At 42.1% G+C, this 12,297-nt stretch overlaps 6 protein-coding genes and 1 non-coding gene across 7 annotated transcripts; 4 read left to right on the top strand and 3 right to left on the bottom strand.

Moving 5' to 3' along the window:
- Window positions 1-5: 5 nt before the first annotated feature.
- FOA43_002930 (uncharacterized protein) lies at window positions 6-1,868 on the bottom strand (the record flags this gene model as incomplete). Its single annotated transcript, XM_038923211.1, has 1 exon — window positions 6-1,868. One exon carries the CDS (start codon window positions 1,866-1,868, stop codon window positions 6-8), a length of 1,863 nt encoding a protein of 620 aa, XP_038779139.1.
- A 554-nt stretch (window positions 1,869-2,422) lies between these two features.
- On the top strand, window positions 2,423-4,555 carry ATM1 (Iron-sulfur clusters transporter atm1, mitochondrial; the record flags this gene model as incomplete). Its single annotated transcript, XM_038923212.1, has 1 exon — window positions 2,423-4,555. One exon carries the CDS (start codon window positions 2,423-2,425, stop codon window positions 4,553-4,555), a length of 2,133 nt encoding a protein of 710 aa, XP_038779140.1.
- Window positions 4,556-4,915: 360 nt separating this feature from the next.
- Window positions 4,916-7,918, bottom strand: FOA43_002932 (uncharacterized protein; the record flags this gene model as incomplete). The annotated part of the gene is made up of 1 exon (XM_038923213.1): window positions 4,916-7,918. One exon carries the CDS (start codon window positions 7,916-7,918, stop codon window positions 4,916-4,918), a length of 3,003 nt encoding a protein of 1,000 aa, XP_038779141.1.
- Window positions 7,919-9,540: 1,622 nt separating this feature from the next.
- On the top strand, window positions 9,541-9,614 carry FOA43_002933. The gene has a single exon. It is a non-coding gene; the product is annotated as a tRNA-Val (tRNA).
- A 135-nt stretch (window positions 9,615-9,749) lies between these two features.
- On the bottom strand, window positions 9,750-10,105 carry FOA43_002934 (uncharacterized protein; the record flags this gene model as incomplete). Its single annotated transcript, XM_038923214.1, has 2 exons — window positions 9,750-9,788; window positions 9,857-10,105. 2 exons carry the CDS (start codon window positions 10,103-10,105, stop codon window positions 9,750-9,752), a joined length of 288 nt encoding a protein of 95 aa, XP_038779142.1.
- Window positions 10,106-10,194: 89 nt separating this feature from the next.
- Window positions 10,195-10,599, top strand: FOA43_002935 (uncharacterized protein; the record flags this gene model as incomplete). The annotated part of the gene is made up of 1 exon (XM_038923215.1): window positions 10,195-10,599. The coding sequence occupies one exon, from the start codon at window positions 10,195-10,197 to the stop codon at window positions 10,597-10,599; it is 405 nt and encodes a 134-aa protein (XP_038779143.1).
- Window positions 10,600-10,729: 130 nt separating this feature from the next.
- FOA43_002936 (uncharacterized protein) lies at window positions 10,730-12,295 on the top strand (the record flags this gene model as incomplete). The annotated part of the gene is made up of 1 exon (XM_038923216.1): window positions 10,730-12,295. One exon carries the CDS (start codon window positions 10,730-10,732, stop codon window positions 12,293-12,295), a length of 1,566 nt encoding a protein of 521 aa, XP_038779144.1.
- Between the last annotated feature and the right edge of the window lie 2 nt (window positions 12,296-12,297).

A 12,297-nucleotide genomic window follows, 5' to 3' on the forward strand; every position in this document is an offset into this window, starting at 1 on the left:
GGTAATCACTCTTCCTCCGAGCTCTCATCCTCGTCACCTTCATCACCTTCACCATCTTCATCGGAAGAAGAGGCAGAATCTTCTTCGTCTTCGGCATCTTCGAACTGCTGAAGCTTCTTTTTCAAGCTATTAATCTTCTCTTCTTCACTTTGAGCACCTTTTCTCTTTCTTTGCTTGGTGGCTTTACCCTTCACCACAAAGTTATACAACTTGAGTAAAGTAGTATTACTCATTTGATCCATATCCAACTCAATCTCATCGTCGTCAGCCAAATCTGGAACACCTTCCTTAATGATGGCAATCACACTCTTCAGTTGCTTGTCGTTAATAGTAGACATTGCATCCGAGATCTCCTTCTTCATCTCGTAGGTAACGTGCGTAGGATAGATTCCCGTCGATCCGTTTGCCTTCGACCGTTTTCTACGCCGTTTCTTTCCTCGCTTCGAAGAATGATGCTTCTTGAGCCATTCCTTCTTCATTTGCTCGTACTTTTCTTGCCGCATCTTCTTCAAATCTTTTTGTAGTCTGTCAATGTTGGCGAGTAGAAATTCGATAGTTGGATCTGTGATCGAATTCATATCCACGTCAAATTCTTCATCTTCATCCATCTCTTCTCCTTCATCTTCATCATCTTCTCCTCCTCTAACTCCACTACTTCCACTTCCATGTCCATGCGACGACGACGATCTTGTCTCTTCATCTTCTGGAAGTGGTTTGTTAACCCACTTCTCGTTGAATACAGTCTCGAATCGATGACCCATCATGTTCACGGCACTACTCTCTGGATTGAAAGCGTAACAGTTGGAAAAAACTAGACGGACATCCTTCTCAAACTCTTCCGCCGTTGTATACTCACCATCTTCCATCTTCTTTGCCACCGTTCCAAGGTCCATAGGATGCTTGATCACATTGAAATAATTCGGGCATTCGAGTGCCACAGGGTCAACCGGTTCCAGAAATGGATACGAAATGGCATCATACTTCTTGGACATCAGCTCCCTTAAAAGCTGCTGACAAAATCTCAACTCTGGTGTCATCTTTCTACGTCTTGGACGAAAATCGTACGGCATATCCCTCGATTTAGGAGGATGGATCTCTCTTTTAGGACGACCATTCTCCGATGCACTATCTCTGCGTAGTTTCGGCACATCTGAATCATATGTCGATCTACGCCGGCGCGTAGATTCCGCAGGAGCATCCTTTGGCGGCATATGTAGTATATGTTTTTCAAAGCTGGCCTGAATGTTACGTGCCATCTGCGAAATGACAGAGTTCTTGCCATTGAAAATAAAGCAGTTCTGTACCATCAGCTCGAAGTCGTCTACCAGCTGTTTTGGGGCTTCGTACGCATCAACCTGTATCTTCTTCTCCATCGTCAGCAAGTCCATAGGCTTCTTAATATAATTATAATAAAATGGAATGTTCAGCTTAACTATATCCACTGGTTTCAAGAAAGGACCAGCATCCTTTAGCCTCTTGATGGCTTTCATAATTGTGAGAGCATGGCGCTTTTGATGTGGGGGCATTGGATGTTCTGGAAGGTGATCCATATCTGGTTCAATCGTTGGTATAGGAGCTGGATTAGATAGGTCCACCGTTGGGAGAACATGATCGATCTTCTGTTTTTTGACTTCAACCGATTCAGTTGCCTCTATCTCGTGTTTCTGAGGGAGTATATCAGCAGTGGTGGCATCAGTCTTCTTCTCAGTAGGAGCACCACCATCATCGGTCATCTCAGTAATCAGAGTTTCTCTCGTCACCTGAACACTAGATTCGACAATCTTGGACTCCAGTAAATGCGCCTTGCTGACTTCTGCAGCACCACCACCGATACCAGTTGAAATGGTTTCTTCCAAAGACATCACCATTTAGGTAATTGGATAAAACAATGAAATGTGTTGTGGCGTAGAGGCGATGAACTTCAAAAGTAAACACCAAATCAATCGGAACTTCAAAACGACCAAACAAAAAAAGAAAAAAAAAAGAAAAAAAAGTTTTTCAAACTGAAAAAACGAAATTGGGAAATCCAAACATTTAAATACTTTACTCCTTTTCGAGGGCAATCCCTGCTTTGCCCTTTTGTTGATGACAGTGACGAGGGGCGAGGCCGGCGCGCGTAAGGGGAAAAACTAAAATGGCTAAAGAAAAAAATTGCGGGCGGGTATCAATAAACAAGGTTGGCCAATCAGAATGAGCGAAGTGGAAAGAGCAATGTCATGGTCGGTTTGCACGTGATAGAAGAGGTCAGCGTGTCTATTGGCTGGTGTAGAGATGTATTGCAAGGGGGTGCTCACGTGGCAGGGGGTGCTTACGAGAGGTGTGGCGGTCATAGTCGGCTGTATCGGTCGGATCTAAGGTCTTAGGTCCAAGATCTATCTGACATTTTTCATATACTTAGTACATCTCATTCCTCATCTCCATCATGTTTGTTTTCAGAAGAGGCCTTATAGCCGAGCCAAGTTTGGCTATTCGGTGTCTCACACGTCAATTCAGACAGCCTCATACTAAGGCTTGTCTTGCAGGTAGAATTGTTCGTCCATATGAATTTCATGGTGGATCCAGCTTCAGGTTTCTTTCCACGGAGTCATCTAAGGCTGCATCTACGAAACCATTAAAGACTACATTCACTAGGCCGTCTAAGGGGCCTCTAAAGCACGCAAATTTGGTCGGCAATGCTACTCATACGATGGCTCCTAATGTCGAAGAGCCTGAGCCAGAATCGGAAAGACAGATTCTTAAGGATCTGCTTTTGTACATCTGGCCGAAGGAGAATATGAGCGTGAAAGTTAGAGTCGTCTTAGCCTTATCGTTGTTAATTGCTGGTAAACTACTGAATGTGGAGGTACCATTCTTCTTCAAGCGTATCATCGACGATATGAATGTTGATTGGTCTACCACGGGTGGTATGCTGACAACTTCAATTATCGCCTGTATTTTTGCCTATGGGGGTGCCAGATTTGGTGCCATGCTATTTGACCAGCTCAGAAATGCCATCTTTGCAAAAGTCGCTCAAGGTGCCATCATGAGTGTGGCCCATAACACCTTTAAGCATCTTCTCGAGTTGGATTTGAACTTCCACTTGTCCCGGCAGACTGGTGGTTTAACTAGGGCAATTGACAGAGGTACTAAAGGTATTGCCTATGTTCTTTCTGCCATGGTGTTCCGTATTTTACCCATTACTTTCGAGATTTCCGTCGTTAGTGGTGTCTTGACTTACAACTACGGTGCCTCCTTTGCCGGCGTTACCTTGTTAACTGTTTTGGCTTACTCCCTATTTACTATCAGGACAACTGCCTGGAGAACCAAGTTCAGAAAACATGCCAACAAGGCTGATCAGAGAGCTGCCAGTGTGGCCTTAGACTCGTTGATTAACTATGAGTCTGTGAAGTACTTCAACAATGAGGCCTTCCAATCTGCCCGTTATGATTCGGCGTTGGAGAATTACAGAGAATCCAGCATCAAAGTTGCCACCTCTTTGGCCTACTTGAATTCTGGGCAGAACTTCATCTTCACTACTGCTCTTACCGTAATGATGTACATGGGTTGTCAAGGTGTTGCTGCCGGAACCCTCACTGTTGGTGATTTGGTTCTTATTAACCAGCTTGTCTTTCAGCTTTCTGTGCCTCTCAATTTCCTTGGTTCCGTGTATCGTGACTTGAAACAGTCTCTAATTGATATGGAGTCCCTTTTCATGCTTCAAAAATACGAGATCAAGGTCCAGTCAAAACCTAATGCTCCTCCTTTGAAGTTAAATCGGGGTGGTGAGGTCACTTTCGATCATGTCACCTTTGGTTACCATCCTGATAGACCTATCTTGAAAGATTGCTCGTTTACCATACCTGCAGGCCAAAAGGTGGCCATTGTGGGACCTTCTGGCTCCGGTAAATCCACCATTTTAAGACTTGTTTTCCGCTTTTACGATATCTCTGCTGGTAGAATTCTTATCGACGGTCAGGATATTAGAGATGTAGATTTAGATAGTCTTCGAAGAGCTATCGGAGTGGTGCCTCAAGATAATCCTCTCTTCAATGAGACCATTATGGAAAATCTACGTTATGGTAAGCTTACCGCTTCTGATAATGAGGTCAATGAGGTGCTATACAAAGTCAAACTTGATGAATTGGTTAAAGACTTACCCGATGGTGTCAATACTCTTGTCGGTGAAAGAGGTCTTATGATTTCCGGTGGAGAGAAGCAGAGACTTGCCATGGGTAGACTTCTACTTAAGGACGCCCCAATTACCTTCTTTGACGAGGCTACTTCTGCTTTGGATACCCATACTGAGCAGGCCCTATTGAAAACGATTCATGAGTTGTTCAGAGAGGGTGGAAAAACAAATGTTAGTATTGCTCACAGGTTGAGGACTATAGCTGACGCAGATAAGATTATCGTTTTGAAAGACGGTAAAGTCTTGGAAGAAGGTACTCATTACAGCTTACTTCAGGATGACTCCTCTTTATACAAGGAGCTTTGGGACATCCAAGAAAATCTTGACATTGAGGAGCAGTTGAATGACATGAATAAAGAGGATAAGAACAAATCCAACAAGAATTGATCAAGAATCTCTCTCATTAACGACGATCTATGAATATAAATCCTAATACCATCACCAAATCCCCCATTAATTTTTTCTTATTCACTGTTAATTATTAGAGTAGCATCTATATTTAAGGTATCTAGAGAACAACCACTAAAGAAGTAAAAAGTAAAACAGAAATTCATAAAACTCATGAAAAGAAACCAAGAAACAAGCATAAAAAGAAATAAAACCAAATTAAGTTACCCGATTGAGCATTTACAGGAAAATGAGATAATTAGAAGTTGCCACCGGAAAATGATAGCCACCGCTAAGAATGCAACGTAGTAAGAAAGCGACAAACCGCAAAGGAAAGAAAGACGTCATCATAGTAGACGCTTAATTCAATAAGTAAAGGATAACACCCATACCAGCAAGGAAGGTAGCTGGAGTCTTAAGAGTGTTTCCAGAACCCTTGTACGTGCTGACAGTAGCAGCGACGCTAGATCCATTAGCTGAGACTGATGACTGAGAAGATGAAGCTAAAGTAGTAGCCTCGGAAGACAAGCTCGTTGTAACACTTGCACCTGTAGTAACAGCAGCTGTTGCTGCTACTGCTGTAGAAGCGGCAGAAGCGACAGCTTCTGTTTCAGTGCTCTCTGGACAGTAGGTCGTAACAATAGTGGTATTATCCAAAACAATAGTCGTGGTAATAGTCTCTGCAGACTCACCAGTGGTCTCTGCGGCCTCTGTTTCAGTGCATTTTGGACAGTAAGTCTTCACAATAGTTGTGTTATCCTCGACAATAGTCGTGGTTATAGTCTCTGCAGCCTCACCAGTGGTCTCTGCGGCCTCTGTTTCAGTGCATTTTGGACAGTAAGTCTTCACAATAGTTGTGTTATCCTCGACAATAGTCGTGGTTATAGTCTCTGCAGCCTCACCAGTAGTCTCTGCGGCCTCTGTTTCAGTGCATTTTGGACAGTAAGTTTTCACAATAGTTGTGTTATCCTCAACAATGGTCGTGGTAATTGTCTCTGCAGCCTCGCCAGTACTCTCTGCGGTCACTGTTGCGGCGCATTTTGGACAGTATGTTGAAACAATTGTGACAGTACCAGAAACAATAGTGGTGGTGAATGTCTCTGCAGTCTCTGTTTCGGTACATTTTGGACAGTATGTCGAAACGATTGTGACGGTACCAGAAACAATGGTGGTTGTAAAGTACTCTTCAGAAGAAGAAGAACCAGTTTCCACAGAAGTTGCAGTGTTGCTATTACCAGTTATCTCCGAAACAGCGGTAGATGCAACAGTAGACTCATAGCCGGTTGCAGTGTTGCTGCTTCCAGTCTCTGAGATACCAGTGGATGCAACAGTTGACTCAGTCTCTGAGATACCTGTTGTCTCAACGCTAGATTCCGTAGAAACAGAGGCAACTGAGGACGATGAGGTAGCATCATAAGTTGCAAGCTCTGCCAATAACCTAGAACTGTACCAAGGCAATTCGGTAACCATTTCATTGATTTCCGAGTATTCGGCACCAGACATAGTTTCAAATAGAGTGGTATAGCTGTCGTCAGTGTACGTCATAACATCAATGAACAAATTCATCAAGCCGTCAGGGATTGTGACATCTGCACCACTGGAAAGGTATGTGAGATATTCACCCTCGTTGGCAGCAATATCTTGGAAAAGAACATAGACCTCATAAACGTCATAATCAGACATCGAGAACGTACTAGTCGAAGAAGATGCAGAAGAGACAGTAGAGGAGACAGGTGAAGTTGTAGAAACAGCTGAGGACACAATTGATGAGGCTGCTGAAATAGCTGAGGTTAAAGCAACTGATGTAGCTTCAGAAGCAGTTGAGGACACAACCGATGAAGCTGCAGAAATAGCTGATGTTAAAACAACAGATGTAGAAGGAATAGATGTGACTTCGGTAAGAAGAGACTCTAGTCTGCTCGAGTACCAAGGAAGGTCAGTGACCATAGCGTTGATGTCTTCAAACTCGGAAAGTGGAACATCTTCAAAGATAGTAGTGAAACTACTATCTGTGTAGGTCATAACATCAATGAATAAATCCATCAAGCCATCAGGAATTGTGACATTTGTATCACCTAAAAGGTAATTAAGGTATTCATCTTCGTTGGCAGCAATATCTTCGAAAAGAACATAAATCTCGTAGACATCAGCACTAGGCAAGATTGCTGTAGAGACACTAGATGAAACTGCTGAAACAGGTGAAGAACTTAGAACAGCCGTGGAAGATGGAGCGGATGAAAACAAGGATGCAATAGATGAAGCTGTAGAAACAGCTGAAGTTAAAGCAACTGATGAAGTTTCAGAGGCAGCTGAGGACACAACCGATGAAGCTGCAGAAATAGCTGAGGTTAAAGCAACTGATGTAGAAGGAACGGTTGTTGCGCCGTCAAGAAGAGACTCTAGTCTGCTCGAGTACCAAGGAAGGTCAGTGACCATAGCATTGATGTCTTCAAACTCGGAAAGTGGAACATCTTCAAAGATAGTAGTGAAACTACTATCTGTGTAGGTCATAACATCAATGAATAAATCCATCAAGCCATCAGGAATTGTGACATTTGTATCACCTAAAAGGTAATTAAGGTATTCATCTTCGTTGGCAGCAATATCTTCGAAAAGAACATAAATCTCGTAGACATCAGCACTAGGCAAGATTGCTGTAGAGACACTAGATGAAACTGCTGAAACAGGTGAAGAACTTAGAGCAGCCGTGGAAGATGGAACGGATGAGAGTAAGGACAATATCGATGAAGCTGCAGAAACAGCTGAAGTTAAAGCAACTGATGAAGTTTCAGAGGCAGCTGAAAACACAACCGATGAAGCTGCAGAAATAGCTGATGTTAAAACAACAGATGTAGAAGGAATAGATGTGACTTCGGTAAGAAGAGACTCTAGTCTGCTCGAGTACCAAGGAAGGTCAGTGACCATAGCATTGATGTCTTCAAACTCGGAAAGTGGAACATCTTCAAAGATAGTAGTGAAACTACTATCTGTGTAGGTCATAACATCAATGAATAAATCCATCAAGCCATCAGGAATTGTGACATTTGTATCACCTAAAAGGTAATTAAGGTATTCATCTTCGTTGGCAGCAATATCTTCGAAAAGAACATAAATCTCGTAGACATCAGCACTAGGCAAGATTGCTGTAGAGACACTAGATGAAACTGCTGAAACAGGTGAAGAACTTAGAGCAGCTGTGGAAGATGGAGCGGATGAAAACAAGGATGCAATAGATGAAGCTGCAGAAACAGCTGAAGTTAAAGCAACTGATGTAGCTTCAGAGGCCACAGAGCTGGTCGCCAAAACATTTGATGATGCCATCAAGGCAGCAATACTGGCAGGAATTATACTCGAGAACTTCATTTTGCTTTATGGAGGACTCTAGATAATTTCCGTAACTAAACATTTCGTACATTTAGAATAACGCATGGCTGGAGATGGCCATATATAAATTAAGTCTACAACTGTCTCCAGTGGACGCGGTTGTTCGTACAACTCGTTCACTCTCGTACATATCCATTTGAAAGAAAATCTCTCTGCAATTTCCTCTCTTGCATTGATGGAATGGATCGGTTTTCCCAAACTTAGGATAAATTTTCATATATTTGACGGTATTCGATGCTATTTGGGACTTTCCTTTTCTCGCTTAAAGTTCCTCGAGCAATATATCCCCTTCCGTTTCTTTTTTTTTTTGTGAATCTGCATGTAGATCCATCGGATCGGAAATGCCCAAATGAGAGAAGATGAAGGTACGAGCGATAATTGATAGTTGTGCCTGGATCATTTTTTTTATGGAGTGGACCAAAGTAGGTGCTGGACTGAATATATAAGCGGTTTCTTTACAACAAATATCACGGGATTGTATATGCATTGATAAACCGTCAATGGCATAAGCGGTCTGAGCTAGGTTTACTGTGAGTTATAATTTTCAGATGGTTTGAATAGCGTTGAATAGAAGTACGAGATGAACGAGAAAGAATATTGATATTTAAACGAGCTATTCATTTTGAAAATTTTGGTTGTCAAAGCGACGGACGGACCCTTTACCGAGATATTGTGGTTAGTAATGAGGATGCGGAAAATATGCCGAGTAATTGAGAAGAGGGTCGAGATGTAAAAACTGGAAGCAACCGCGAGGCTTCAAGCAAGCTTATTGTATGCATGCTATGGAACTATGAAACTAAATGTTGCTATTGTGTGAAAAAATAGACGCGGTAAGGATCAACGTTCAAGTGTTGTCAATGCGACCACATTTAGCCTTTTCTCCTACATTTTAGGTTCTGTAATGTATTTGAAAAGAGATTTGTCATTTTTAAGTACAATTACATATTTCCTTTTTGGGGGACGAACTATCTGAATACATTTCCATGCATCTGGGGTTATTGAATAGCTCAATGCCACAATTATTTGTTTACTGCTATGGGAAGCAGAAGATGTCAGTTTCTCTTCTGTCAAAATTTCTTGCTCGTATAAACAAAGTTTTCATTTCAATGATGGTTATGAATTCTTGAGCTTTGGTTAAGATAGAAAATGGATGAGGATGGATGACTACAGAAAAATATAAAAAAGGGAGGGGCACGTGGTTTGATTTTAAACTCTTATCTACATCGAGGGATCTTCAACGTTATCATTCTTATTCACTTTCATGTTAAGCGCCAGACTGTAAAAGAATGCATTTGTCATATATTCTGATGTGTGTGCTGTGCTAAGGTTTAGGGCACAAACCAGTAAACAATTGGAGAGGACGAGAAAAGGAATATACAGAATAAATTCTAAGTGACATCAAAGGTAGATAAATGTATGTTGTTATTAATCGTCAAAATCTGAAGTATTTCAAATATGGTAGTCGATAGATCTCTTCAAATAAAAACAAAAACAAATGTACAATCCCCAAACTATCAGTTATGCAGCCTTATATATTGTCTTCTAGGACATTATCTTCCTTACTCAACACAAAATACCTATCAAAATCAAAAATTATAATTGGTCGGATAGTCTAGTTGGTTATGGCATCTGCTTAACACGCAGAAAGTCCCCAGTTCGACCCTGGGTTCGATCAATTTGAAATATTATTTTTTTTGCCACTCAAAATTTTTGGCTACCGGGGGACCCCAAGAGGAAAGTGTAGGCAAGCCTCGTCCACGCATGACCGACTCAACGATCGCTGCGTCGGGAAATTGATTGACCAATTTATTTACAAATAGTGCGGAACTAATGGAACAGCGTTTCCTTGCTATGTATCTTCATTCTATAGCTTTAATTTATATGCGACAACATCTTATATGATGAGCTATTACAAACCTTCGTCAGTTGGCGAGTTTTCCTGGACTCATCAGGGTCGTCAGGACGCTCGGGTCGACCCTGTCGAGCGAGTCCAACGGATGCCCCCGGTACAGCATGCTCAGGAGACACAACCTCAAACCCAAATTCAAACCTCATCTGCTCAACAGCTTCAGAGCCAAACCTCAGCTGCTCAACAGCTCCAGACTCAAACGTCATCTGCTCAGCAGGCACAGACCCAAACCTCAGCTGCTCAGCAGGCACAGACATCATTTGCGTCGCTCCTAGCCAGAGCATCCTTACACCAGGAGTATCAAAAGACAACTCCAATACCGCAACAGCTACCAAGTCCCTCTGGTATGTTCGTGAATGCGTCACCTTCCGTGGGCATCCCTGGTTCTACTTCGTTACCCTCTTCGGCTTCGTCTTCCGGATACCAGTCTTTGGCACTATCATCACCCCAGAGCTCTCTGTCTTCACTTTATTCATCTCATCGCACAAGGTTCATGTCTTCGAAAGGATTCGAATTGGAGGATGATATTGAATTCTGCCCTCAAATTGTAAACTTTGCTAATCACTCTCCTGTTCAGACACACAGCAGCAACATCAAAAATAGCGTCTTTATGTCCCCTTCATCTCCTTCTACTCATCAAAGGTCGCCAAGAGTCCATACTCCACGAGTCAGAAAGGCTTTGGATATAGTAAATCCTCATACGGGAATGAGAATCGAATCTTCCAAGCTTTCTCCTCAAACTGCCAAGTAAACTAATTCATCCTAGCAATCTTTTCTTACTTCTTTCTGTCCATTTAATATGATCATAGTTAAATATTTATTCGCGACTTTTGTAGTAGGTCCATCTAACTTTACCAGCCGTTTGTTCTTCTTCAGAGGCAATGAACTTCGGCGATTATGACGATTTTACCCAGGATAACAACCCATTTGCAGGCTCGGATCATCATTTTTCAAACGGAATAGTCAATTCTTATGAGGATGTCCATTCAAGTCCTCTTAACGCACCTTTATCCTTATCTCCTCAAAAAAATCAACCGTTATCAGTCAATGATTGCTATACTATAGTAGGTTATCAAGTGCTTGGAGCCGTTTTCTACAAAATCCATCTCAATGGCGATGTCAACGACGATCTTGTTTTCAGACGCTATTCCGATTTTGTATCACTTCGTTCTTATCTTATCAAGTTCTTCCAGACAAAAGTGATACCACCTGTTCCTGAAAAACATTCAATTAGTCGTTTATTGAAGCATCCATTCAATTACAGGTCCGATAAACAGATCATTGATCGAAGAATTAGGTTGCTTAACTATTTCTTGAAGCGACTATTGGCAGATGAGGAGATCCGACAGTCCGAGTTTGTCGCCAGGTTTCTTGATCCTAGAGAAAAATACTGGTCTAAGATCCTTCATGGTCCCCCCTTCACAAACCTGTCTTCTAAATCGATCTATCTCACTTCTCCACGTGATCCAACAACTCCCAGTCCTTACTTTGCGTTTCTCCCTATTCCTCCTAGAGGCCAAATCCGTAATTACCAGTCGGATTTGAATGATTCAGTGTTTCGTCCTTTGGAATCAAGGGCACGAAAGTTGTTGAACATTGTAAGACGCTTGGAATCCACTGCCAATAAAACTATTAGGGATTTCCAATCCAACAGAGAGGCATTGATTGAACTGGGTGGCTTTTTCAATATATTCAGTATCATTGAGGATCAACATGAAGTGATTGAACACTTCGGTAATAAGATTGATCTAAACTTCCTCAACATTGAAGTATTCGTTAGCTCTCTGACGATCTACATAAAGGAGAAGTTGATGGTGATAAGGCTTACTCTACTTGTGATCTTACCTCTTCTTCATTTCCGTAAGATGAAAGAAGTCCAATTGGGGTATCTTCAGGACATCATTCTTCGTAGGCAGGCGCGATTAAAGGACATAACGGGAAGAGTTTTGGGAGAAGAAAGGTTGGATGAGGTAATTAGAAAGGGGGAAATTCAATCTCCCAGTTTGAGCAAAGCCATAGCGAACTTAAAAGCGAAGAGAAACGCTGTGGAAAGGCTTGATGAAGCAGACAATGAAACCATTGAAGACTCGCTGAGTAATATCAGTCTTCCGCAGAGTTGGAATAGAGCCATATCTGCATCTGAGGACCCCGATACTACCACCACCACCAATAATACAATGGGCACTCGTCATAAGGCTGTCGATAAGATGAGCGTGAGCGAATTACAGGTAGAAATGGTTCAACTTAGCAGAGAACTCAATAGAAAACTCATCCCATGCTTTGACAGCTTGACAAAGGATGTGGAGTACATTAGCATAGGAGTTGAACGCAGCGTAAACGCAGAAATGAAGTGTTCAGTGAAAATGCTACAGGAAATAATAGGAAACTGGAAACAACAGGTGTTTGGAGAATATATAAAGAGCTGTACAGAGGTGTGGGGGAGGTAACT

This window comes from Brettanomyces nanus, chromosome 3 (assembly GCF_011074865.1).
Source record: "Brettanomyces nanus chromosome 3, complete sequence".
Classification (NCBI taxonomy): Eukaryota; Fungi; Ascomycota; class Pichiomycetes; order Pichiales; family Pichiaceae; genus Brettanomyces; species Brettanomyces nanus.